The 27,453-nt window shown below is 53.4% G+C and overlaps 1 protein-coding gene across 2 annotated transcripts; it reads left to right on the top strand.

The window, feature by feature from the left end:
* Positions 1 to 593: 593 nt before the first annotated feature.
* Positions 594 to 27,453, top strand: ESPL1 (extra spindle pole bodies like 1, separase). 2 transcript variants are annotated; one of them, XM_074935322.1, is made up of 31 exons: positions 594 to 811; positions 1,287 to 1,379; positions 1,821 to 2,936; positions 3,820 to 3,924; positions 4,953 to 5,121; positions 6,814 to 6,950; positions 7,303 to 7,496; positions 8,587 to 8,829; positions 9,594 to 9,738; positions 10,383 to 10,527; positions 11,009 to 11,148; positions 12,474 to 12,608; positions 13,249 to 13,368; positions 14,489 to 14,660; positions 15,471 to 15,599; positions 16,265 to 16,421; positions 16,890 to 16,999; positions 17,703 to 18,853; positions 19,943 to 20,375; positions 21,082 to 21,252; positions 21,784 to 21,997; positions 22,721 to 22,908; positions 23,415 to 23,542; positions 23,623 to 23,745; positions 23,945 to 24,100; positions 24,416 to 24,586; positions 24,670 to 24,774; positions 25,276 to 25,391; positions 25,609 to 25,692; positions 26,258 to 26,422; positions 26,948 to 27,453. In XM_074935322.1, exons 1-31 carry the CDS (start codon positions 779 to 781, stop codon positions 27,147 to 27,149), a joined length of 6,750 nt encoding a protein of 2,249 aa, XP_074791423.1. In that variant the 5' UTR covers positions 594 to 778; the 3' UTR covers positions 27,150 to 27,453. The 2 variants fall into 2 exon arrangements, with proteins under 2 accessions (XP_074791423.1, XP_074791424.1); XM_074935323.1 differs by lacking the exon at positions 594 to 811 and having other exon boundaries at positions 1,239 to 1,379; positions 5,001 to 5,121.

Raw genomic sequence — 27,453 nt, 5'->3', positions numbered from 1 at the left:
ACCCCAACCCCTCCCGGCTCGCTGTGAGTGGGGGCTCTGTGGGCAGGGACTCCAGAGGGGGGCGCTGGGAGGGGCCTTGGGGGTTGGCTGGGAGGAGCCCCCGGGGAGAGAAGGAAGGAACAGGGAGCTGGCTGGGGGAGGGGTATTAGGGGTAGGTAGGAGCGGGGGCTGGGGGAGGGGTAGGTAGGAGCGGGGGCTGGAGGCTGGGGGAGGGGTATTAGGGGTAGGTAGGAGCGGGGGCTGGGGGAGGGGTAGGTAGGAGCGGGGGCTGGAGGCTGGGGGAGGGGTATTAGGGGTAGGTAGGAGCAGGGGCTGGGGGAGGAGGGCGGGTCTGAGTGTATGGGGGTATTGGGAGAAGGTGTGGGGTGAGGAAGACCCCACTGGCAGCAGGGTGTATAGGGCTCCCCAGGGGGGTGGCATGTCTGCTGCTGCTCAGGCAGGCTCTTGGCAGGCGATGCAGAGCCAGGCAGGATTTCACTCTGGCGGTTCTCAAAGTGGGCCGGGACCCCATTTTAATGGGGTGGCCAGGGCTGGCTTAGACTTGCTGTGGCCTGGGGCCAAAGCTGAAGCCTGAGGGCTTCAGCCCTGGGTGTCAGGACTCAGATTTCAGGCTCCCTGTCTGGAGCTGAAACCCTTTGGGCTTTGGTGGTGAGGCCCAGGCTTTGCCACACACACACCCCCCCTCCCCTGGGCGGCAGGGCTCAGGCAGGCTTAGGCTTTGGTCCCCCATCCTGGGGTTGTGTAGTAATTTTTGTTGTCAGAAGGGGGTCGCGGTGCAATGAAGTCTGAGAACCCCATAGCCAGGCTGTTGGTGAGTTAACAAGGGTCAGTCCCGAGGACTAGTTGAGAAGGATCTCCCGGGGCCCACTCGCAAGTTGGTCCCGGGGAACTAGGGTGATGGTGGAGAGGTGGAAGCAGGATGGTACTTGGCAGGGTCAATGAAATGGCCTGTAGATGAGCATCATCATTCAACACTGCAGAAGTTTTGATCTTGCTTACTATGCACTGTGGTGTGGGAAGATGGGAGGGCAGTGAGGGATAAGAACTTTGAGTACAGAGAACTGGTTTGGATGTGATGTTTTCACCCACATGAGGCCAGCAGAGGAGACCTGGAGAGGTTCTCTGTGCAATGGGTCTTTACGCACACTTGCGTTTACAGAATTAATTGGCTCACAGAGTTCAAGGCCAGAAAGCATCACTAGATTCTTTAGTCTGACCTGTATAACACAGGCCAGAGAATGCCATCCAATCACTCCTGTATCGTGGTTCATTCTTCCTTGCTACAGGCCAGAAGTAGGATGAAGCGCCTAAAAGGAACCGATTTTATGGCACGAACCAGCAATTGGGAGGAGACGGGGGTGCTGCTGTTGGAATTGAAGGTGAGACTGCAGGAGAAGACCTCTGAAACCACTCCCACTGTGGGAGAAGTGGACGTCTAGCTGTTCTCTAGATCGGACCCTTAGCAAGAAGTATGGCCAGGAAAAAAGTTTGGCATTAACTACCAGAAACAGAGGAGGCTTTGTACATGGATACACAGTTGAGGAACTGGGCATGTTCCATACTCCCTAGTTGTCAGAGTGCTTGGGGGTCACAGCAGGGGACTGGGGATCAGGACTCCTGGGTGCTATCCCCAGCTCTGCTGCTGACTCAGTGTAACTTCTCAATGGACGCTGCTTTCCTTCTGTGCCCCAGACTCTCCATCTGAAGAACCTGACCAATATTGTCCTGTGAGGGGGTTGGGAGGCCTAATATGAAAATGCTCTGAGATCCTCCGATAAAAGGTGTGTATCAGTTGCACTAATCATCTTGTTTCCTTTCAGGAAAGCCTTGCCTGTGCCCCAGAAGACCCAGCCAGTACAAGCAAGCTCTCCTGGCAGAGCACGGTGTGTGATAAAATCCTGCGGGCTTGCAACTACTGGCTGGGACTAGGCAGGAACTGCCTGGCACACTTTGAAAGCCTCTTGGACCTGGCTGAGTTGGCATGCCAGGGTTATATAGCAGCCGGGCCCCAGCGTGTTCCCCTTTATCTGGAGAAAATCCTCTACCACCTGCTGAGGAACATTGCCACCCAGGGAGCCTATGATGCCTGCTTAAGGTTTGCTGATCTGCTCTATGCCAACCTGGCAAGGTGCCGGTCCCCAGAGGTGCCTGCTGAAGACTTTGAGGCCATTGCCAAGAGCAGCTTTAGTGTGCTGTGGAAGGGTGCAGATGCCCTTGCTAAATCAGACCAGGCACCAAAGGAAACCAGGGTGGTGCTTTCAGGCCGGCTGCAGGCCGTGCGCTTTCTGGTCTTTCTGGAGGAAGACTGCTCAGCCCAGCTGCCCCTGGAGCCCCCATTCTTTACCTCCCAAGTTGCTCGTCAAGCTGCAGCTGCTGCTGTGATGTTTGAGGCCCAAAGGACCCCCCTGAGCAAAGAAGATGCCTGCTTCTTCAGCGAGCAGCTTGCTCGCCACCTGATCGTAGCCATACTGGGTGGGAGGAGTGCAGCGGAGCCCTTGCCCCTGCAGCGGTCCCTATGCCTGTTCGAGCTCACCTTGGAGCGGTGCCGGCGTCTCTGCAAGACCAGCTGCTTTGGGGAAGGCAAAGAAGTGATAGACGAAGCCCAGGGCTACCTGGAAGGAACTGGTGACCTTGGGAAGGGCTTTGGTGCTGCTCTGGGTCTCCTTCGTGCTGGAGTCCGGCTAAACCAGGTGTTAGCACTGGGTGAGAGTCAGGCTGGGCTGCCCCTCTCCCAAGCTGCTGCAGCTCTGAGCTGTGCAGCTGGAGTCCCTGAGCCCCTGCCCAGAGTGCTGGGTGAAAGCTGCCAGCTCATTGTCTCTTCCCTAAATGGGTACATGAAGAAGAGCAAGCGGAGGCTGTTCAGCCTGGAGGACATCCTTGGCCTTTCCGCCTTCATGGAGGGTTATTCCTGGCTTCTCCATAGGCTGCTGGATAGTGTGAGTAAAGCTTGTGATTTAGGGGCTTCCCCTAGGTAGGGTGGGGCTTGAGACACAAAGGGTTGTGCCAGGGTTTCATCTGGGCTTTGTGCGCAGCCCGGGAGTGCAGCAAAGGATCAGACCCACTGGCAGCTGAGATCTTTCGAGCTCCAGGGCTCTAAAGCCCAGTCTGGCATTAGGCTGGGGATTGCCTATGGCTGAGGTGCCACTTCCGCAGTACACCCGCTTTGCACAGCAGAAAGGAAGCACGCTCTCTGGGTAACTCTACACTCAGGTAAGTCTGAGCTCAGGTAGACATACCTGCACTAGCTTTGATAGAACTAGCGCACTCAAAATAGCAGTGTAGCCACAGCCGAGCTGCCTCAGCACAATCCCGTCTGAGACCCTAAGAAGTACATATGTGAGCGGCTAATGTCTGCTGCCCATGCTGCAGCAACGCTGTTTTTAATGTGCTAGCTCGATCCAAGCTAGCGTGAGTTGGTCTCCCCAAGATGGAAATTACACCTCCAGTTGCAGTGTCGATGTCCCCTCTGTCTGGGAATCATGTGGCCTTCCAAAATCTAACCTGCTAGGGTGCACAGGTGTGTCTCCACCTGAAAAAGGGGTTCTGCTGACAAATGCAAGCTTCCCTTCTCTGTGAGCTAGATGAGGACTAATAAGGATGCATCACAGGTGAGTGGGGTGGGCCTGCATCCACATACTAGCCAGTTGCTGCTGCTGTTTGATAGCTCATCTGTCTGCCTATTAATGATAGTGCAACCTTTTGTATTGTTTCAATGGGGCCTGATCCATGTGTGTTGAGCTGGTACGAATGCTCCTTGGGGATGCCAGTGTGCGTTCTCCATGCTGATCTGTGGACTGCCTTTTTGTTTTCCCTCTTCAGATTCCTCCTGACAACATGAAACAGCAACAAGCCGTGAAACAGCTACACTATCACAGCCTGCAGCTCTGCACCACAGTGGCATATGATGCCTTCCTGGGTTCCCAGGTACTGGCAATGGAGGGAATCGGGTACACCACTAGGAGCTGGGAGTGGGCAAGGGAGATTTCCAAGAAGCGTGGGTGCAAAAAAACATTAAGCTTCTCATTGCTGGACTGGTCCCAATCTGAGGCCACTGAACTCCCATGTGGGGGCTGGTTCACTGAGGTCCTGGCTCAGCAGGGCTCTGAGTGCTGTAATGGCAACACTCCCCCTCTCTGAGATTGCTCAGTCTCATCCAGCCTACCGCTGAACAATATGATGGATGCCTTATGCAGCCTTTCTTGGTTGGAAGGTTTCTGATTAGACTGGGCTGAAGATGCCATAGAGCATCACTGAATGGTCAGCAGGAGATGTCCTCTAGGAGCCATGGTTCTTGCAGGTTGTTATGAGCATAAGGTACATTTATTACACCAGGGTTCCCTCTTGTCAGTTGCTTTCTGCTCCCACCCAAATGAAGGCAGTGTGGTCACGTGGTTAGTGTTGGGAAATCTGGATTCTGTTCCTGAATCTGCCCTTGACTTCCTGTAAACCCTCAGCCTTTGATTCTGGGCTGCACTATTAGAGAGGCCTAGTGGACTGGGACTCAGGAGACCTGGGTTCAATTCCTGACCGTCACTGCTTTGCTGGGTGACCTTGGGCAAGTCACTCTGCCTCCCTGTGCTTTAGTTTTCCCAGCTGCAAAATGGAGATATTTACCTTTTGTAAGGTGCTGTGAGATCTACAGGTGAGAAGTATTATGCAAGAGCTAGGTGGTGGTGTTCCTCTTCTGCATGGCATGAAACTTTAACCAGTATTTTGAGAGACGAGTACCTGTTGTATTTCATCTGGAGGTCAGACTGCTTTGCAAAGGCAAGTCAATTATCACAATCACCACTCTATAGTGCTAACCAGCAATAGCAACTCCAGGTGAAGTGGTGACCCTCTTAGTTCTGAGCATAACTAGCAGATAAAGGCTGTGCAACAGTGGAAGAATGCTGCTTCGTGCTCTTAATCCCTGATTATTTCTTTCCCATGCAACTGCTCAAATGTTCCAGCACTCCTGCTGCATCTCCCTTGCTCCCCAAACCTCTGATTTTCCACAGGTGGCAGGGGCGGCTGGACTGGAGCAGCTGGTGGGCTCTTGCCAAAGTGTCATTACCTGGATGCTTGATGCACTAGAGGGGCTCTCCGAACAAGACCAGGTGGACTACCTTGATGTCACAGGTCAGTCCCTGAGCCTCTGAGCAGGGTCCTGCTCCGTCGTGGGTTACAAGGCTTGCTGTTGTGGGGAGGGAATGGCCTTCCCAATGTTCACTGCTCTGTGCGAGGATCTGGTCCTTTACCCTGAATGCAGAACAAAACTCGGCATGAAAAAAGTTGGAACATTCACTAACGCCCCACAAATATCCTAAGCCGCACTGGGCTGCCAGGGAGAGATACTGACCGCTTCCTCCACTGAGATCCCTCTGCCAGGTCTGACTGAGATTTTTCCCTTCTAGGCAGGGAAGCATTGCAATCGCTGTAGGCTCCTCCCTATCCTGCAAAAGCTCTAACCTGTAGTAGCTGAAACAGGCATGGCTTGTGACCAGATGGCCCTGGTTCTTTGGATTACAAAATCCTTCCCAGAGTAACCCCGTGCTGGTGCTGGACTGGCGCTGACTACAGAATGTGGTATTGCAAAGTCTTGCCACTGGATGATGCTAAGACTCCCATGTGAACCGGAACAAGAGCAGCATGATTGCTGCTGCTACTCCTTTCTCTTGCCCCAAGCCTCTCCGAAGTTCTGCCTCTTGACTCCTGTTTGTCCTGGTAATCCCTGCTACTAGGGAGCAGTGGCTCCACTGCAGTGTCTTTCCTGATGGGACCCTAAAGAAAATGTTCTTCCTAGACCCCGTGAGCCATCCTCTTCCTCCCACCTCAGTATCCCTATCAACTGTTCTGTTCAAATCACCTGCCACTAGACCTTCCTCCCTCCTCCCCTAGCCCCCACCTCCCCCTCAGTCCCAGGAAGTGCTTGGCCTGCTTCTGCATCTGACTCTTCGTACTCTTCCTTAAATCTGCACTGCAGGGAAATGACTGAGCATCTTGTGGCCCAAAGAGCAGTGAAGGATCCGAGTGTGGGCTTGAGACTCACAAAGCCCACCCTGGGATGGAAGTGTGTGTGTGTGTGTTACTGGTATCCAGTATCCATTGGAGGAATTGATATCCATGCCTTGCACATAGCATAGGATTAGGGGGGTGTTCAAAGCAGGGAATGCGGGGAGAGGGGCCCCAGAATGGTGACGTGGAGCTATATAAAAGCCTTCAGCCTTTTTCGTCAAGAGGGGATGGTATCCTACCTTAACTGAACTCCTGGGGCCTGATCCTGTCATTTTGTGCAAATCTCCAGCAATTCAGCTGAAGTCAGTGGAGTGGCACCAGGGTAAGTGAGGAGATTTGGATAGACCAGTTTAGTAGTGACTGGTGTGTCTCCTCCTGTCAGTGTTTTACACTTCCTCTGTAGACTGATGCTTTCTTCTGATGGGATGGCTGTGGGGAGTTTGCAACTGTAGCTCTCTAACAGGGGGTGCCCAAGGCAAATCCTTCCTTTTGAGACCAAATACAGTGCCTCCATGACATACTCTCCTTGCTGGAGTATTGGGGACAGTGTCTGTAAGTGGCTACACATGGCTGGCACTAGGCCAGTGAGATCCTTGATGCTCTGCTGGAAAATCCAGATCTCTCCAGACAAGCGGTTTGCTCAGTCTCCATGAGCTGTGGGAGCAATGGCAGACAGATTCTCTCGCAAGGGTATTGGTAACAAGGCTTGCAGAATGAGGGCGGTGGGCCCCTATCCTCCATAGGGGTGAGGATAGTGTGAGAGTAATCTCGTAGTGAGGCAGCCTTTAATATTCATGCTTTTGTTTGCTGTGGCAGCCTCGTGTGCATTCAAGCTGGCCTATGGCTTCTACAGCCAGAAGCTGTATGTGGAGGCCAGCTCGGTGACTGAGGTGTTCTGCCGCAAGCTGGGGATGGCAGAATCCTGTAAATATCCAGAGATGTCCACAGAAAGAGTGAGTAGCTGTCTAAGATTCCAGGTAGCTCACTGGGGGCTTGGGGGTCTGGTGTAAGGGAGCCATGAGCTTGAGTACCTGGGTTATAGGATCCAGACTTCCATGAAGGCAGCATGCTCCAGCCCTGAGTGTCAGGAGGTGTAAGGCACTTCCTTTCTGTCCTCTAGTGATGTGAAGTCCTGACTGGCTCTCCACCAGGATGGGGGCTGCAGCGTGGGGCTTGGGCCTCTAGGGCCCAGGGAACGGGGAAGCTTTTGCCGATGGTGCCTCCTTGCAGGGATTAGGTGGAAGTGAATCTTGTCCATCCTATTCCAAAATGCTCCTTCAAGTCATGCTCTCTGTCTCTCTGCAGTTGCACAAATGCTTTAAGCTGCAGGTGGAAAGCTACAGGAAGCTGTGTTGGTTTGAGAAGAGCCTTGAGTCTGTGGCACTCTGGCTGGCGGCACTGCAAAGCAAAATCACGGAGCAGATGGCAGAGCCAGTCTTGCTCTGGGTCAGAGTCAAAATGGACGCAACAAAAAATGGAGATGAAGACTTGAGGCTAAAGTAAGGAGGGGGCTGAAATCGGGGGTGGGAGCACTTCTTTTGGCCTGTCATTTCATGGATCCTGGGACTGGGAGCCAGGATTCCTGGGGTCTATCCTGGTTCAGTCAGTCACCTTGTGGCCAGACTGCTCTCTGCCTCAGTTTCCCCATCTGTAAAATGGAAGTATATTTCTTCCAGTAGCCAGAGACAGATCTGTTGTCACACACACAACCTAGTCACTCTCCTAGCAGAGACACAGCTGTGTAAGCAATGATTAGGGCCCTACCAAATTCAGGGTCCGTTTTGGTCAATTTCACAGTCATAGAATTTTAAAAATCGCAAATTTCATGATTTCAGCTACTTAAATCTGAAATTAATGGTGTTGTAATACTAGGGGTCCTGACCCCAAAAATGAGTTGTGGGGGGTCACAAGGTTATTGTGGCATGGGGGGGTTGCGATACTGCTACCCTTCCTTCTGCGCTGCTGCTGGCGGTGGCTCTGCCGTCAGAGCTGGGCTCCCAGCCAGCAGCCGCCGCTCTCCGGCTGCCCAGCTCTGACGGCAGAGCCACCGCCAGCAGCAGCGCAGAAGGAAGGATGGCCTGGTACGGTATTGCCACCCTTACTTTTGCACTGCTGCTGGCGGTGCTGCCTTCAGAGCTGGGTGCCTGGCCAGCATCTGCCACGCTCCGGCTGCCCAGCTCTGAAGGCAGCGCAGAAGTAAGGGTGGCAATACCATGACCCCCTCCCTAAAATAACCTTGTGACCCCCTCTCCCCCCACAACTCTCATTTGGGTCGGGCCCCCCTATATGAGAAACACTGGTCTCTCCAATGAAATCAGTATAGTATAGGGTAAAAGCACACACATGACCAGATTTTACAGTCTGTGACACATTTTTTCATGGCTGTGAATTTGGTAGGCCCTAATAATCGAAGCTATTGACATACCTAAAGACTAACCTGACACTTGCCAGAAGAAATGCTACCTTGGCTAGAAAGCTGGGTCTGTGCTGTAGTGCACAGCTATGGGTGGGGCTATCAGGAGCCCTAGCAGCCATCTTGAGTGGCCCACCTCCAAGCATGCTCCTGTCTGACCTGCATGTTTGCTGCAGGACTCTGAAGGATGGCTTGGAGGGGCATGGCCTGGATGCAGGGACCCTGGTGTCTGTGCTCTCTGAAGAACTGAAAGCCTACAAGGCTACACGGGCCGACACGGGGCAGGAGCGCTTCAATGTGATCTGTGACCTGCTGGAGATCTGCTCAGAGGAGAGCAGCCGAGAGCATGAGCGGGCGGTGAACCTGGTGGAGCTGGCCCAGGTGCTGTGTTATCATGACTACACGGAGCAGACCGCCTGGTGAGTGGCAGGTGGGGCAGGCCTCATCACCCTCCTATCTGCCTGTCCCTCTGCTACCTGCTTCCTGCAGCAGTTCTGATTGGCTACCCTTCCCCAGGAGGCAGCCACGTGGGGAAAGCAGCCAGTTGTGGGGGGTTCCCCAGCAGTATTGAAAACATGGGGCCACTTAGTGACCCAGCTTCTGTCTTACAAATGTTTCCAGGTATGCAGCCCCTTGCAACCTGGCACCCTGTAAGCACTGGAGATTGCTCCAGGCATGTGCAGGGCAGGAGATGTCTCCATTACACTAATGATCCCTATAGCAGAGCTACTGAATAAAAGGGGCCATGTCTTTTCTATTGTGCCTACCATCTGGGAGGTTCATGTTCCACCTACCTTACAGGGGCATTCCATGGAGTTCCTCTAGAAGACTAAAGGTGCTAAGGCTCCAGGACTGTTGGGCTGCCCCTGGTGTGAACTATCATGGGGTTTGGCCTCACATGACTCCTCTTCCCTGGTTTGAATCTTATGGTGCCGGACGATAGCCCTGGGGACTAAAGGCCTCTCTGTACGGTACATGCCTTATGGAGACAGTAGTGGTGAGACAAGGGACTGGAATATGGGAGACCTGGGTTCTGTACCAAGCTCTGTCACTTAACTGCTGACCTGTACCCATTTCCCTTCTCTAAAATGGGGATGATATTTTCCCACCTTCTGTGAAGTGCTGTGAGATCCTTGAGGGTGAGATGCTGTTAGTCTCTTATAACCGGTATCCTCTCCTGTAGCTCCTCCCTGGACTCAGTACAGGAGGCCCTGCGACTGTTGGACTCTGTACCTGTTAGTGCTGAGAACCAGGAGCAGCTCCTGGATGACAAAGCACAGGCCTTGCTCTGGCTCTACATCTGCACCCTCGAATCCAAAATGCAGGAGGTAGGTGGCCGCAGCAGCGGTGTGTTGCAGTGCTGGTGATTCTGATCAAACCTCACTGCCACGTGGGAGGTCTATGCTCCGGAGCCACCTCGGCATTGTACTGGGCTGAGGACAGTGTTTTGGGTGTCAAGGGTAGGTGAGAGGCTTCGGCACCACAGACCGAAGCCTATGGTGCTGTCTTTGGGGAGTTGTGCCCGGGGGCAGCCCCGGTATCAATGGGGCCAATGAAAAGCTCTCCAACTGCCTGATGGCCACAATGAGAAGTGGTGGGTGCCATGTGTGCCAGCTGTGCCTGGTTTAAACTGGATATACCAGGTGTCTTTCTAGTAGAACGTCAATGGTCCACCTGTAGAAACTGGCTGCAAAGCACCAGCACCTGCAGCAGTGAAATGGCTGAGCAGAAAGGACAGGGAAGTGCCCATGCTGCTCCCATGCAGTTGTCTGGGATGCTGTCCTTGGGAGCCTTCCCCATGCCTGGCCCATCAGACTGGCTGCCTTCCCCCCAAGGGGTGAAAAGCCAGTGGTGATGGAGCTGAGACAAACTCTCACCCCCTGATACTTGATGGGAGATCTAGCTCTTCTCCCATCAGATGTCCCATTAATAATGTGCTGTAACTGCCTTGGCTTCTCTCAACCTGCTGCAGAGCATTGAGAGGGACCAGAGAGTCGGAGACCAGGGGCACAAGAACCTGGAGGATTTTGAACCCAATGACCTCAACTATGAAGACAAGCTCCAAGATGACAAGTTCCTGTACAACAGCATCTCCTTCAACCTGGTGGCAGATTCTGGTGAGGACCCTCTCTGAGGTGGTACAGTTAAATGCCAACAGTATCTTGGAGCAATGCCTATCTCTTCCGGTCTGGGTTAAACCGATCCATTGGGCCCAGGAAAGAAAATCCCTGAGGTGGGGGTGAGGCACACAGTCTCCCATTCAGCCTTCCAGGGTGCAAGGGGGTGGGGGATGCTCCCATTGGGAGTAAAGGGAATGTATCCCACAATTCTGCCACTTCAGTGGGTGTGGGATTGGTGGTCTCTCCATTGTTTAGTTGAGCACATTGGGCCTGTCTAGATACTGTCACCTGCAAACCTACAACACCCCTGCTTGCGTGTGGTGGGGGTTGTTGAATCATTCCCTCTGCCTTCTCTCAAGAACTGTTTGGTCACTGCTGCTATAGAGGTGGGTTTTATTCATGTCTGATCCTCTGGCCCTGGAGGAAGAGGGATCAGACCCCTGGTGGCTGAGTGACAGCTACATGCCTTGGTTTTTAGCACAGGCCAAGTGCCTGGATGATGCCCTTGCCTTGTGGAAGAAGCTCCTGGCCAAGAAGGGAGTCCCGGTAGTGCGCAGTGCCGAGCAGACCGTGGTCTCCCTGCACATCCTGGCAGCACTCTACAGAATGATGGCAAAGGTATTTGGAGCCTTGGGCTCTGATGGGCTGGGGAGGTGGCTTCGTCATAGCCTTGTGGCATTGAGGGCTATTCAACATGAACATTGAAGTGCATGAGGGCTTCAGACTAGTACTAACCCTAGGTCATCTCTATAGCTACTCACACTAAAGTTATTTGTGTCTGACCCAGTGGCTAAAAGTGAGCCAGCGTGTTGTCTTATGTGACCCTTCATGTTTTAATCAGTGCCTGTGCTGCTCTAGCCAAGGGGAAACTGAGGCAGAGAGCAGTCTGGCCACAAGGTGAGTGGCTGAACCAGGATAGACCCCAGGAATCCTGGCTCCTAGTCCCATGCTCCATGAAATGACAGGCTAAAAGAAATGCTCCCACCCCTGATTTCAGCCCCCTCCGTACTTTAGTCTCAAGTCTTCATCTCCATTTTTTGTTGCGTCCATTTTGAGACTGACCCAGAGCAAGACTGGCTCTGCCATCTGCTCTGTGAACTTGCTATGCAGCGCGGCCAGCCAGAGTGCCACAGACTCAAGGCCCTTGTGGGCACTGCAGCCCCAGCACTTGGAGCTCCCTGACATGATCAGTGATCAGCTTCTGTTGATCCTCCTTCCTCCCTAGATTAGGACCATAGCCTGACCTACAGCAGTGCTCCCTATTGAGCCATGTAGTTGGGTATCCCTATCTCAACAGTAGCCTGTTCCATATGTTTCTGAGGAAGGTGTCACACCATTATGGAAATCTCTTCAGTACTTGGCCATGGAGGTTTCATTCCTGACCCTTAGCCATTGGCGGTTGGCTTATGCCCTGAAGCATGAGGATTTATATCCTTACACTTTTATCTACTGTAACAGAGGCGTAGGGATGGGGGTGGGAGGTGTTCATATAAACATTCAGCTCTTGAAGCCAATTAAAATCTTGTCTTTGGTACCTTGCGGCAGGGAGTTCACAGGCTAATTATACAATGTCAGTTTCCTGTGTTGCCTTTTCTAATCTCATTGTGAGGGTCAATAGGAGCCTTCTGGTTGTGACCGTCTCTAACAATCCCTGTTTGTATCTCGTTCTCGGTGTCTCCTCTTTAAACAGTCCCAATCTCTTCCACTGTGGCTTCCTGTGGTCCCCTCTCTATTTGGGTACTCGCACAGCCCTCATTGCTGTAGGAGTGTTTGTCTCCTCTCCTCTCTCCCTGCAGCTTGCCGCCCTGAAGGGTCATGTAACTCTTAAATGGCTGCAATACCTCATCCTGAAGTGGATGAAGTGATGGCTTTAAAGTATGTGCAGCTTGTCTAGGATGAGTCTCCAAAGAGATGGGGGTGTATTTGTTTTCCTTGTCCCACAGCCGCTGCAATCCATGGAAAGCTATCTCCTGATCAGAACCCTCTCCAGTGTCCTTGGTGACTGGCTTGGGACAGCCAACGCCTTGTGTCAAGTGACTAAACTACTGTTCCTGCTGGAGAGCCCCAGTGAAGCCAAGGTAAGTATCAGGGTTAGGGTGGTGGTAAAAAGGTGACTTATAGGAGTGGTTCCCAAGGTGGGGTTTGTCTGGGCTTATGTGGGGGTCAGTCCTTTGAGTCAGAGCAGCATTCTAGCACTTTTGCTGAATGGAGGATGGCATTTTGTTCTCAATGGCCTCCTTCACACACCACGCATGAGAGATCATGCTGGCGGGGTTTGTTCCAGGACTACTGGAAATGAAGGGGGTTTGGGACAATTAGGCAGACTCCAAAAAGGTTCTGGGCGGAAAGAAACTTGGGAGCCACTGACACGCAGGCCAATGGTGCCATGCTCTGCTAGGGTGGGGACACTTGGCCTAACTTCCATGCTCTGAACTGTCAAGCCTGGAGTGTCATACACTTGGTAGGTCTGACTTTCAGCTTTTCTGTGTAGTGTTGCTGCCTTCTAGGATTGTGATGGGGAGGTGAAGAAAAGCTAGCTGCCCAGTACGTGGGAGTTCAGTGGAAGAAGTGGTTTCTAATGTGATCCTAATCTTCCAGCTTTTGTGGTGCTTTGTGCCTCTTAAGATTTTTAACATGACCATGGTTGAGCTGAATTCAGCTATTGCTCTGTGGCAATCCCTGGACTGGGCATGCTTCATTTGGCTTATCTCCTTTCAGATCTTCCTGGAAGAAGCAGAGTCCTGCTTGCAAAAGGCTGACTGCAGCAGTGACTCCTATCTAGTGCTGAAGCAAACGTGCCTTATACTCCATAGCCAGCTGTGCTGTGCAAACCATAAGGTAACCAACCCTTTGAAATGTAGCTCCTGTTACTTTCCAGTCCCTTTGATGTTTATCAAGCTTCAGCTCTGCAGAAATCATTAATGTGACCTTTAAATATGGATCTACTAGAGCTAGTTGGAAAATGGAGCTTTCCCCTGCCCACAGAAAATTCAGCTTTTTTTTTTTTTTTTTGGCTGTAATAGTTTGATTCTGAAATACAGCTGCTATGCCTCGTGGGACATGTAGTTTCGGTACCTTGAGCTCCCATTGTCCTATAGTCTGGACTCCTCTCCCATGATGCACGATGATGCATCCTCTCCGCCCCCCCCCCCCCCGCATTCCTCCTGTGCATGGTAGTCACGTGGCCCTGGAGCATCATAGGAGATTGAGTCTGGTCTATAGAAGAAAGTGGAAGCATGAGATGCCTCGGTGACATTTCAAAATTAACATATTTCAGTTTTCAGGCAGAAAATTTCTTTGACAAAAAAACATAACTCCCTGTGGAATGCAGATACTTTTTTTTTTTATGAAAAGCTCAATTTAGTTGAAACCCTTACATGTTTAATAGAAAACTTTTGATTTGCCCAATAGTCACCTTGTTTAGGAATCAAAGCCCACCCTGGTACCACTGGGAAAGGAATCTTTGAAGATCTGATGCCAGCATGGAAACCTTTCTGTTCAGCTGTGAGAGGACTTAGAGTAATGAGTCCTCTGCAAGCCAGGCTGTTCGCTTACATGCTCCTGAGGGAAGGTGCCAGGTGGAGATGCCTGGAGAGGGCAAATCCAGAAAAGGGTGAGCAGAGGCAGTTTAAATGCCTTGCACACTGCCCCCTGCCGGTCTGAGGTTTTTCCACAGTGTTCCTGACTAGCAGGATCTTAAACCCATTCTGCTGTGTCTCAGTCTACAGATCTTGCATGGAGGAAATCCCCTTCTCAGAAGGGGTGAAAAGTGGCTGTTTCAACGACACTGTTGTTCTTGAAACTTCTCCCTTTATATTTCTAGTCCTCCACTCCAGTCTGTCCCATGGATTACAGCTACTAGAATCAAGCTGTAAGGCTGAATTGATAGGTCTTGGTTCATATGAAGACCTGTTTTCCAGGTCACTGTACCCTCAGTCCTAATCTCTATCACATACAGGTTGAAGAAGGCCTCACTCTGTTGCTAGAGGTCCTCCAACACCCAGCCCTGCAGAAGATCTCAAAGGTTTGGTACCTGCTCCGAGCCCATGTCCTCCAGTTGATGGCAGTTTATCTCAGCCTTTCTTCAACCAGCCTTTTGCCTGAGCTCAGGCAAAAGCTCTGGGCTCAAGGTGAGCATGGGGACATGGCAAAACCCTAACTGCAGTCCAGAGTGTCTCAGCAGCATGGGAGATATTCTGATGGCAGTGGGGTTGTGGGCATATACTGGGTGGCATATGCTACCTTGGCAGACTGGGGTGGCTTGGGAGTTCACAGATACCTAGATCTGGCTTTCTCCTGGCCTGCCAGTGATGACCACCTGGCGCACAACATTAGTGACATGCTAAACTTGGGTACCTTCTACCTTTCTTGCCACAAATGTGGCAAATGCTTTTCTCCACCTCTCCTGTGTGGGCAGAAGCAAAGCAGCCTTCCGATCTGAGGCTGTCCTCCAGAGCTTTGAGAGCATGGACGCTAATGTACCAGCGGTGGATCTAGTCCTGTGTCTATCTGCAATGGCAACAAATGCCAAATCTATTCGAGGTATAGAACTACCATAGCATACTCCATTGTATAAGGCTAGACGGGGAGAGGGATTGTTTCCTGACCCAGGCTGGGGATCAGCACGTGACCTGGAATAGGCGGGCACTGGTCCAAGTAACTTCTATCCGAGTGTCATTGCAGATGCTCCTCTTCCTAAAAATGGCCCTCACTTGGCTGAGGGTTGCCTGCTTTGATCTCCCCATCTTGTGACACCGCCCTTCCAATTGAGATGGGCGGAGAGTGAATGCTGGAATCTGCATGCTTTATAAGTTTAGCTGGCGTTTCTGCAGATAGCTGGTGTCATGCCAAGCACGCTGCTATTAATGACACTGGGGGAATTAACTACTGCCTGTATGGGTAGGCAGATGGTACTAATGTTCATACGCTCCCTTGTACAGGATGGAAGACCCCTGAGACCGCTCTTGCTGATGCTCACAAACTCTTCCGCAGCATCCTCCTTCTCCTGATGGGAGGTGACTTGCTGTCCTCTCCTAAAACTGTGACAGAAACGCAGTTTGTGGATCATGGTAAGCTGTGTATGTGCATGGACAGTATCGCTAACAGCCCTGACTAAGAGGACTTGGCTGTCTTAACTGGATCTTGCTTCTGTGCATAGAAGGAAATGGAGAACAAGCCTCTTTTCAAGTTGTACTCTTCAAAGTCTGTGCAGGGATTAGCTGCTGTGTGGAAAACTTCAGGTTGATCTGGTTTTGTGTGGATGGAAATGCATCTTATTTTAATATAACTTCATCCTTGATGTCAGCAGGCCTACTCTCTCCTTCTAGAAGTAGGAGAGTCTTAAGCTTCCATATACCACAGTGTAGCTTCCATGATCAAGTGCCCACAGAGAGCACTGAAGGGACCAACTAAAGGGGCAGGGGGCAAAATACCAGTGAACGCTGAGTTGAGGGAATTCTAGCTGTTGTGCTAGAGATACAGAGCCTGCCATCATGATATCTGGCTGGCTGCCTGCTGATCCAGGCCCTTCAGTATCAACTAGGATGACTTTACATTGGAGCATAAGCTTTTGTGTGACCTACGCTGACCAGCCTCTCCAGCAAAAAGCTGGATGATGTTAACGGTCTGGAGTAGTGCAGTCTCTTGTAGAACTTAATTACCAAGTGGCTTCCCCTTCGCTCTGTAGGTACAGTGCAAAAGAGGATCCCTATTCACCTGTTCCCTTCTTATGCAGGGGAAAATCTCCTGCAGAAATGGCAGGTGCTGGCTGACATGCTGGTCTGCTCGGAGAAGCTCATTGCCCTCTTCAGCCAAGTGGAGATGGTGTGTGAAGCCAAAGCCTTCTGCTTGGAAGCCCTCAAACTCGCCATGAAGCTGCAGTCCATTCGGTGGTAAGGGACTCACTGGGAAAGATTCCTTCACAGGGCACAGCATGTCCATCTCAATGTGAAGCAACTCCGTCAGTGTTGTGTCTCAATCCCTGTGAAGGAACTCCATGTTTCTGGGAGCTGTTCAGCTCTGCTTTCAGGCCAGCCCTAGGGGACAACTTCCTCATCACAGATAGGGAGGCCAGGTGTTGGGTCTTGTCCAAGCTGCCGCCAGTGCAGGAAGCAGCCTTAGTGGTGGGGCTTGCTGATCGTTCCCTGGTGCATCTCAAACGAGCAGCTGCTCACAGGAATTCTCTAGGGCATGTTGCCCAAATTTTAATCTTCACAAACTAAACTCTCCTGTAGCTTGATGTCTTTAGCCTTCATTAATGGTTCTGAGGTGGAAGAGAGAAAATTGGTGTTCATGGACTGCTAATCAAGCTGCCATCTTACCTCATTGGATCCAGGTTGTTGATAGGTTTCTCTTCCTAGGTGTGCTGGGTTTCTGGTCTTGAAGGCCAAGCTGGAGCTGCAGCGAAGTGAGCTGGAGCTGTGTCACTCAGACCTCCAACAAGCCCTGTTCCTGCTAGAATCTGGCACTGGTGAGGTTTCTTTTACTTCTGATTTAAAGGAGAGAAGTGGGATGGGGAAGAGGACTTTATGCCCTCTCAAAAGGAAATGTGACCAGCTCGTCCCGTGGCATTGTCCACTGGTGGCAGTGGCCGTACAGCTCACGCTTCAGAGGCAGATGGTGAGGGGTAGAGAAGGCTCTATAGACATCAGAGTGATTCTTTTCCTGCTCTGCAGGGTGTCTCTTACAATAGTTTTAATGATACAACTGAGGACACCCTGAAATCCACGAACCAGAGTGGTTGGAGGTGGGGGAGGTCTTGAGACTTGGCAATCATAATTCCAAACCAAATCAAGTTCAGCTCGCTGAGAGCAACTCCCACTGGCCAGTAAAGGAGTGTCTAGTAGCTGCTTCTTGGAAAGAGAGAGGCAATGTTAATATAGGAATAAAACTAGATTTTTTTGGGGGGGGGGTCCCATGGTTACAAGGCTGGCTCTACAACCCAAGATCAGTGTTGTCTTGAGGCTGCCTAGAGCAGAGTGGTGGTGGTGGGAAGCATTCTGTCCTGTTGAGGGGAAAAGGCCTCCTACAAAGGACAGTAATAGATTGTCTGTCTGTCTGTCTGTCTGTCTGTCTGTCTTGAGTCTACTGTGTGTTAAGTATATCACAGCACAGGTTGACTGCAAGTGGCAACACTCAAATAACTAACCCCGCTCCCTCTCCTCCACCTCCAGACTTTGAAACAAAAGAGAAGCAGAAAAGCGAAGTGAAGATCAAACCCAAGAAGGGCAGGTCCAAGGGCAGCAAGTGCCAAGTCCCCAGTGCTGAGCCTCCCGGGGAAGAGGATGGCTTCCTGAAGGGCCCGTCGCTAGAGTTTGTGGACACAGTGAGCAGGCAGGAGAAGGAGAGTGTCCTGACCACCTCCCCGGTGCTGAAACCCAAGAAAAAGAGGTGTTTGAACTTCCTGAGCCACTCCGCCCTGTGCTCCTGCTCCCTCTGCTCTGACGTGACCCTCTCAGCCGTCTGTCTCCACTGGGTGGTCTCCTATGGCCAGTGGGAGCTGGCATCAGGGAACAGAGCAGAAGGGTTAGGTCTCCTCCAGGCTAGTCTGGAGCGCTGTGTGGTCATGACCTCACGCTTCTCCACCATGGTGCGGGAGGCATCCCAGCACAAAGGCAAGAAGGCTGCTATTTGGGACCGATCCATGCTTGGGCTGCTGGACAATCTGGTCGCCAACATCTATGCCACTGTGGCTGCTCAAAGCATGGGTGGCCACCAGCCGGAGAAGAGACTATGGGAGCTCCTGGAGGCTGGCCTGACGTTCCTATCTTCCAGAGTGCCCTGCCTGCCAGGTCTGGAGTACCACAAAGCCAGCCTGCTGCTCACCAAAGCTGTGGCTACCATCTACAGCCTGGCCTCCAAGCATAATGGCTGCATGGCCCACATCTTCTCCAGCACCTGGGCCTGGAAACCCTTAACTCCCTCCTCTGAGACCAAAGGATCAGCAGTGACCAAGACAATCAAGAGAGAGGAGAATCTGCCCCTGAAGAGTAGAAGCAAGAAGAATCCAGTGGCAGCATCTGGCCCAAAACCCAAAGCCAAGAGAGGCCAGGGAATCAAACCTCTGCCTTTGATAGACTCCAGTGATGTCTTTGCCCTGGGTGACTCAGACGGAGAGGTGCCCCCAATTGTTATTAGACCTGTGATGGATCCCTGCACCCCAGTGCAGAAATCCTTGCCTACCACCAAGGGTCGTTCGCACACTAAGCCAACCCCTGGCCCCAAGGCTCCGTTCATGGTGTTCAACGAGTCCTCCCCTCCAGGGGCAAAGTCCCAGCTGCTGAAGGCTCCCAAAGCTTCCAAGAGAGTCCGATCTCGCCTGAAGGTAAGTGGGTGGGTGGAGAGCTCATTGATGGACAGTATCTTTAGGGCAGAAAGTATATTTGGGGGGGGCGGGGTATGTGTCCAGGCATGACGCTGTGCCTGGGCAACTTCCAGAGAGCCACCTGTTGGTCAGACGTGAACAGCTTGTGCTTATTTGGGATAGGGAGATGGTCTACTGGGTGGTGCCCACTCCATCTGTGCCCCCCGCCTCTAATCAGCGCAGATTGCTCTCTAGGGCATTGTCCTGGCTAGTTCTGCCATGTCCCTGGCGATGGGGCTTTTACTCCTTCCCTGGGGAAGACCAGGCTGCGGCCTGACGCAGCTTACTGTTGCAAAATTCTTCAGTAATCCAACCTAACTTGGGTCTCCCTTTGCTCTATCACACCCCCCTGCTGCTAGCTACATGAGTTAAATACAAGCAGCTGGCCATCTCTGTGCTAGGAACCTGATCCCTTCATGAGGACTCTGGTCTTACCACATCTTTGCAGGGACTGAAAGGGTTAATAGTGCCCCAAAGCTGAAATTGTCCCAAGGTCAGGTGGAGACTCATCTAGATTTGCAGGCTGTTAACCCTTCCATTGCTAGTTCTCTGCTGCGTCTGGTGCATAAGACGCCCCTGAAACTCCTGTTGGCTCGCAAGATGCACGGAGCCTTTCACTTTTAGGTTAGCTGGCCCAGTTCCATAAGGACTGGAAACCACTAGCATCTAAGAGCCAGGCTTGTGAGCAGAGTTGGGCAACAAAAGCCAGTTCCAATGGGGATGTCAGTCCTCCTAGACTTCTCAGCCAAGAATATCATGAACTGCATACAGGAATTGTCCTCTCGCTCCTACTCCCCTTGCCCAAGGCCAAGAGCTTGGGCTAGAGTGGAGGAGAAGTTGAAGTTGGTGCTGCTGGTGTTGGAGAGAAACTCAGGCCTTCAGATTCCAGGGCTACTGATCCCATGATTTTAAAAAATGGCTGTTTCCTGTAATCCTATTCTGGTGCCAAGAAGGGCTTGATAAATCTCTCTCCACATGCATTCTGAGCACTGCCCAGAGGAGGTCACTAGACTATACTGGAGAAAACTGATTGTGTCCCCCTGTTCCCAGGTGGTCTTCAGCGATGACAGTGATGTGGAGGATCCCACTGCAGCAGCCCAGGGGCCAGAGAACAAGGGGCTGGCAGCTCACAAAGAGTCAGGGCCTGCCAGCCACAAGACAACACAGGCATCGGCCTATGGCAGGAAGGCTTCACGGCCAAAGGCCTTGGTTGCTGATGCAGAGGGGGCCCAAGCCCGCTCTTCGGATAACTGCCCCCAGAGCAGCAAAGCCAAGCCCCGGAGAACACGAGCAGGCAACAGGAAAGCTGCTGGGCAAGAAGAAAAGAAGGGAGCAGCCCAGAGAGGCCCCTGTGGGCATGGACAGGGGCAGGAGGAGGAAGGGGAGCTCCTGAGAACCATCAAGGAACAGGAGGTGATGGAAGAGGGATTTGAGATCAGCTTTGAGGTCTTGCGAGGATCTGATGAGGAGGAGCCAGCCCCAGGTAGGCCTGGCTTTCTGGCCTATCCAGAAACAGGTGGGGGGAGTCAGCAGGGAGGGCTTGACTACTAGACCGCTTTGTCCTGTGTAATGTGTCTTGGGCAAGCTGTATGCTGGATCTTGTTAGATCAAGGGTGGCGGAGGGGCACAGAATCTGGGGAGGTCTCAGGCTGAGAATAGAGGCAAAGGAGAAAGCGCTTGCTAAAAGAAATCTGGTCTGAGCCCAGATTTGGGAGGCACCCAAGGTCTAACCTTGACTTGCCCTTGGTTTGCATATGCAAGTCCCTTCACTGTTGTACTCTCTCTTTGTAAGATTGGCCTTGCTCCCAGGGGTGGAGTGAAAGCACTCGGGGCGCTCTAGCCACCTTGGGCATATAGGTGTGAGCCCATATAGGGCCTTGTAGATAAGGGGGCGGCCTGCGCAGCTGGGTCCTGAAATGGATAGGGAAGCCTCTGGGGGTTAGACAGCAGAGGCAAGTTGGAGGCCTGAGCTGAGGAAGTGGGCGGGGTTGATCTGAGGATGCTGCTCTTGTCCCAACGCTGAACAAGGGAGAGCTGAATCCTGTCACATTCTGGATCCAACTTCTCCCACAGAAGCGTATATTTTTCCAAGTCCTGTCTGCAGAGCCTGGGCTTGAGCAGACTCCAATGGAAGCCAGAGCCTTGATGTCCTGGCAAGGTCTGAGGGAAGTGTCTGCTCTTGTCTGCAGGGAGGAAGAGGCTCTTTGCCTACGGGCAGGACTGTGTCGAAGGGGAGCACGAGGTTCTCCGGCGAGATGCCAGTGCTGATCTGGAAGAGAACTTCCTGGTGGCAGAGAAGAAAGGAAGCCACGACCCCTTCAACCTGCAGCCGCTCTCCTCCTCCCTGGCTGCTGCTGTCAGTAAGTGCCCTAGGAACCCCACCTGGGTCTCCCTTTGTTGCTTCCCCTCCTCACTGAAACATCAGGGCCTTGTGGCAGTGGCAGGGGACAGAGAGGTGAGCTCCTGTGGGAATCCAGGGACCGTTGTATAACCAAGGTGTAGTTGCACTCTGTGCTTTGTCTGTCCTTAATCCCATCATTCTAACAAGCCACAATAGCAGCGTGGTGGGCTTGGATCGGGCACTGGCAGTCCTCCTGTCTCTGCTATAAGACTGCAGCAACTAATCCTGTTGGAGGCTGCCTCCACTCTTCCCTGGGACAGCCGAGGAGGCATGTCCATTCTGCCCTGCCTGCCAGCTCCCCAACCTGCCAACTCCTCTGAAAACCTGCTTGCTGCCACTCCAACCCCCTTCCAATCCACTCAACCCTTCACACCCCACCTGTTCCCCTCTGCTCCGATCTCCACCTTCACGCTGGGCAGGAGGGAGGGCTGAATGAAAAAGCTCTTGTCGCACCATCTGACAACAGGGTTATCTGCTCTGACTGTTCCAGGTTTGTCCTCTCTGGACTCTGTCTGCAACTCCCTGAAAGCCGCCTTCCAGGCCATCAGCCACTGCCCTCCAGGCACCCTCTACTGCCAGCTCTGCCGGCTGTTGGCACTGTGCATTGGCAGTCAGGACCCCCTCACTACTGCCTACCTGGTTTCAGAGTCCGTCTCTATCACTGTCCGCCATCAGCTGATGAGCAACGTTCACAGGAGACTGTAGTAAGAGCTGTCCACCCTTGGCTGGCGGGTTCATACAGTAAAGGGAAACCCTTCTAGATCCACTACTTCTCTTCCTGCAAAGGCTGCCTTTATAGCCTCTGTTTACGTGGGGCATAACTAGCCTGTGGAACCCACTGCCACAAGATGAGAGAGCATTAAAACTGTCCATGAGCGGTACAACGCCTCCAAAAGTGAACAGGCAAATAACTTGGTTAACACTGAACTGGAGGCAGGAAGGGAAGATGGGTTGGTGGCTGATTGACCAAGCTGGGAGCCAGCTCTGCCCCACCACTCCTGGTGCTGCCAGAAGACCAGTGTGTGACCCTAGGCTGTTCACCCCATCTATAACATGGAGATAATGCCTAGCTCGGGGAGGGGTGTGGGTGGCTTAAAAATCCTCAGGAGCTCCTGAGATGGAAGCTACTGTGAGGGTGGCAACATCAAACTGGAAGAAGCACTGTCAGGACACTCGTCCTAGTTTAAACACCCCGTAGCCTCCTGCCTCACTGGAGCTAGACCAGTTGATTTCACTTCCTGGATTCCACAGCCCGGCGCTCTGCTCGCTGCTCCTGGCATTGCCCTGCTATGGGGACTTGCCTGTTCCATAACCCTCGGTTCAGAACAGTCTTTCTGAACTCGCCCCCACCCATCTGCCCCCCTCCTTTCTGGGTTCTGGGCGTCTCTGCTGTACTGACCCTCCCTGCACGCTGTTTCCATCTCCAGCAAAATGAAGAAAAAGTCAGTGGCCGATGTTGCTGACCAGCTGCAGGAGCTCGCCCTGCAGGGAGGGGATGCCAACTTGCAGCTCCAGCACCTCTTGCAGCTTCAGCGTTTGTTTGCATTCAGCTCGGCGGGGCTGGGCCAGTGGGAGACAGAGAGCTTCAGGGAGCAGCTGCAAAAAATCCCCAGTGGTATGTGCTGGGAGGGAGGGTCCCTTTCAGCTGGCAGTAGCGGGCGGCTTTTGGCTTTGCCTCTGGGAAAGGGCATCTCGCAGCTGGGTGCCTGATCTGGACCCAGCTGGGTCTGGTGGCTGAATGTTGCTATACCACCTAGCCATAGAGCAGCACTTTTGCTAAATGAGTTGTCCTTGGTCCAGTTCCTAGTGGGCAGGAGTCCCTATGGCAAACAGCCATCCCAGCTGGGGGACCTTGTTTGCAACCTGAGGCCCCAAACAAGGAGTGAATGGGCCTGGGGAACCAAAAATCATCTCCTCCTCCTCCCCCCCCCAGAGGGGCAGGGCTGTTGGCGTGTGGGAGGCTTGCACTGTTCTTTGTCCATGCCACAGAAGGGCGGGGCTCTCCTGCAGGCTGCCTGCTCCCTTCCACTGGGGGGGATTCAGAATGCATCCTCTGACACCAAAGGAGGACTCTTAGCTGGGTTCGGCTCGTTGATTGACTCCCCTAACTGCTCATCCCAGGTGTAACAGTGTGCCTGCTGACCCTGGTGAGCCTTCAGCCCGGCACCCTTGGGGACACCTTGCTGCTAACGCGGCTGGAGAAGGAGAGCACCCCAGTGACCATCCACATCCCAACTGTGCAGAGCAAGGTGAGGGGCAGGGTCGATGGGGCACCTGGACAGCGGCAACTCTGAGCTCGGGGCAGGGCTCACGGTGCTGTCTCTTGCAGGCGCCCCTGAGCTCGGTGCTTGGCGAGTTCGACGCCATCCAGAAGGAGCAGAAGGAATTCAGCAGCTGCACGGACAAGAGGGACTGGTGGCTGGGCCGGACAGAGCTGGACAGGAGGATGAAGGTAGGTGGGGACGTGGGAACATGTGCTGGCTTAGCCAAGCTGGAGACTTGGGCTTTCTGGCTTCCCATATCTTCACCCCACTCTGCCGACAAGGACAAGAGTGGGAGCTCCCTCCTCATGGGCCAGCCCTTGGCCTTCCCACTGTGGGGGCTAGTTCTCCAGTGCCAAGGGGCTTTAGACTCCCTCTTCCCTTCTGCAGGTCCTGACCGAGACCCTGGAGAAGGAGGTGCTGAGCTGCTGGAAGGGGGCCTTGCTGCCGGCCAGCCAGGACTCTGGTGTGGCCAAGGAGGCCTCCAGCCTGCAGGAACGTCTCAGGGGGTGTGGCTGGCAAAATTCAGATCCGGCACTGCTGAAGGTGAGAGGGGTGGTCCTGGGAGAACCAGCTGAGAAGCCCCTAGCATGACCAGGCTTTTGGCTGAGCCTGGGTGGGATCGATGTGGCTGGCCTAGCTTTAGCTTGCTGAGCTAATGCTGTGACTGTGGTAGGAAGGGGGAGCCAGGTCCCTAGTGTGCTCTCATGGGGTAAGGAAGTCCCTTGTATACACATGGGGGAGGCTTTTCAGTTGAAGCCATTCCCCTGGGGCATGGAGGGGGATTTGCTGTGCCCATCACGTTGCTGGCCCCTGCGTGGGGACACTGGCTCAGTCACTCGTCTTCCTCTCTTTCCTCAGCTCGTGTTGAACGGCTCTCACCTCCTCACCCCTCAAGATGTGCAGTGCCTGGCATCCGGGCTGTGCCCGGCGCAGCCAGACGCCGCCCAGGCCTTCCTGCAGGAGGCGGTGGACAAGTGGAGATCCTGCAGTGGGCAGACGAGCGGTCACCTGGTTCTTGTGCTGGACAAGGTTAGTGATCCTCTCCCCAAAGCATGCCCCTACCAGCCTCTGCCTCTGGCTCAGCGGATAACTCCTCCTCCTTTCCTCTCTAGCACCTGCAGAAGCTGCCCTGGGAGAACATCCCCTGCTTGAGAACCCTGCCAGTGACCCGGTTACCCTCCCTGCGCTTCCTGCTCAGCTACTCCCTCACTCAGAGGGTAAGGGGAGGGGAGGGGGGCTGTTCTGGGATGGCTCTGCTGGGCCTTGGGAAAGGATTCCCAGCCTGTGTGAGAAAGCTAGGCCAGTAAGTAGCTCCCATGCTCTCAGATCAGCTGGACCCTCCCTTTTGGGGTGGGTGGGGGGAGACCCACTTCCCCCTGTATGACCCGTCAAGTGATACTGAGCTTGAAAGGGTCAGCCAAAAGTGCTGGCCCCGCTCCCTGCTAGCTGGAGGGGCTCTGAGCACCCCTGGCCTGGCAAATGGGTGCAATGGGGCAGGCTCCAAGTGCTGGGTGGAGTGATCACACAGGCCAGCCAGGGGCTTCCCTAGCTGTAGCATGGACACTCGGTTCACATGGCTGGACTGGGTGGTGCCCAGGACCCATAGCTCCCAGTGGGATTGTGGCTGCCCACATGGGTGCCCGCCTAGATCTCAGCCTGGGCTCTGCAGTATGCTGCACCTAAGGGAGGGAGCAACACGTCTTATGTCCTCGTTTCAGTATCGGCCAGGGTTCATCCTCACCTGCGGGGTGAATCCCAGCAGTGCCTTCTACGTCCTCAACCCACATGACAACCTGCCAGGGACGGAGGAGCGCTTCCGAGCCTGGTTTGAGAGGTGGGTGCATCTCTCTGCCCCCACATGCCCACTGGGGGAGGGGTTCTGCATGGTTTGGCTGTAATCTGCCTCCCTCGGTAGAGATGGAGATGTGTCCCGTTGAGACCTCCTGCCTGCAGCCATAGGGGGCGTTGCTGAGCAATGCCGTTGGGGTTTGCCCTTCATTGTGGGAGTGGCGGGTGTCCACGCTCTGTTCTCATCCAGTGTCGTCTTACAGCGAACCCGGCTGGACGGGGGTGACAGGAGAAGTCCCAAGCCAGGAGCAGATGCAGTCAGCTCTCACGCAGCGTGATCTCTATATGTAAGTGGTGCCGGCATGAGCCAGCTACAAGCCAGCAAGACTAGTGTCTCCGAGGGTGGGTGGTGGTAGCAAGCAGGACTGACCAGGTCTCATAGAAGATGGGCACCTTAGACTCCTGGGTTCTATTCCCCGCTCTCTCCCTGGCTTGGGGTGTGACCTTGGACAAGCTACCTCCCCTTCTCCCTGCTTGTTCCTGTACAGTGAGGATACCTGCCTTGGTAGGAGATCCTTCTCTACAGGATGCTGATACGTGCAGGTTTCAGTAACCATCAGCTTCATGGCAGGTGGCTTTCCCTGTGTATAAAGACCCAAGTGTAACAATCCTGGAGAGACAGAGGTTTCTGCTGCTCAGGGATGGGGGTGTAACTATATTCAAGCACTGGGGAGCTGAGGGGGGGGGACAATGGCAGGGTATCAGATCAGTCCATGGAGGTGCAGAGCATTTGCCCTGTAAGTCAGTCTCATTGGAGGCCAGGGAGCTGAGTGGGGGAGCAGTGACCCCAAGATAACTGCAGTCACTAAGTCCCTGGCAGTGCTGTGAGCTCACCCACAAACTCTGCCTTAGCTACGCCGGGCATGGAGCCGGTGCCCGCTTCCTGGATGGACCGTCAATCCTAAAGCTGGACTGCGGTGCTGTGGCCCTGCTCTTTGGCTGCAGCAGTGCCGCCCTGGCTGTGCGCGGCAACTTGGAGGGAACTGGTATCATCCTCAAGTACATCATGGCAGGATGGTGAGTCTGTTGGGGGTGAGATCTTGAGTGTGGGAAATCTGTGCTCTGGCTACTATCGACTCATTGGCCCATGCCCCCCATCCTGCTTTAGAGGCAGGTATAAGCCAGGGAGATGCCAGGGTTGTAGGTTTCCTTCCTGACCCCTTTAGAAGCTCTGTTTGTGCCCTGGAAGCATGAGGTCTGGTCACCCCTGGCTTAGCCCATAGAGCTTCAAATGCTAATGGCCATAAATCAATGTCTCCTCAAATCTGAGCCACAGCACTCCGCTCTGCTGCGGGGAAGCCCGATGCCAACACAGGTGGAGCTCTATGGCTCTAGTACTTGTCTGATTCCAGTCCAAGCTATACACACCTTTTTTCCTCATCCAGATCTAATTAAATAGTGGGAGGGGGTTGGGGGAATTGAACCTGCCCTCCTTGTACCCAGGCGAGGCTTGATCCAAACATGGCTGGGCTGGGTTAAGGTACTGGCTATAGCCCTGTGTCTGCTGGAGGGGAGACAAGTGTCTGTCTGTTCCTTTTGCAGCCCCCTGGTGTTGGGAAACCTCTGGGACGTGACTGACCGAGACATCGACCGCTATATGGAGGCGCTCCTCCAGAGCTGGCTAAAGGCAGGGTCAGGTGCACCTCTCCTCCAGTATGTTGCCCAGTCCCGCCAGGCCCCCAAACTCAAATACCTCATCGGAGCAGCCCCCATAGCCTATGGCTTACCTGTGTCTCTGCGGTGAGGCCCCTGCCCACTGGGCTCCCAGGGGTCATGGGACTTGGATCATGAAGTGGATCCAGCACCTCGTCCCTCCAGGCTCTTGTATGAAACACTTGACCTGAAAACTGCCTCCTAGCCAAACTTTTTCCTCTGGACCACAGCTTCTCTGAAAATGCATTGCACTCAGCCGTCGGTTTCAGCCTTCTCTGTCTGACTCTCAGCAGAAGGCCCCTGGGTGGCTTCTCATAAGGACTCATGAATGGATATTTTTTAGCTTCGTTGTGGCACGTTTAAACAGCTGCAGTGACTTGCAGAGCGGCTGGTCT

The sequence above is a fragment of the Natator depressus genome, chromosome 20 (assembly GCF_965152275.1).
Source record: "Natator depressus isolate rNatDep1 chromosome 20, rNatDep2.hap1, whole genome shotgun sequence".
In the NCBI taxonomy this organism is placed as follows: domain Eukaryota; kingdom Metazoa; phylum Chordata; order Testudines; family Cheloniidae; genus Natator; species Natator depressus.
The sequence above is the reverse complement of the archived record's forward strand: the minus strand, read 5'-3'. Positions and strand labels throughout refer to the sequence as shown.

Coding starts and splice junctions, on each gene's coding strand:
- ESPL1 (XM_074935322.1), top strand. CDS start 779: ATGAAGTCTGAGAACCCCATAGCCAGGCTGTTG. Junction 6,951..7,302: donor CAGAGATGTCCACAGAAAGA/GTGAGTAGCTGT, acceptor GTCTCTCTGCAG/TTGCACAAATGCTTTAAGCT. Junction 21,253..21,783: donor CTCCCTGGCTGCTGCTGTCA/GTAAGTGCCCTA, acceptor TGACTGTTCCAG/GTTTGTCCTCTCTGGACTCT.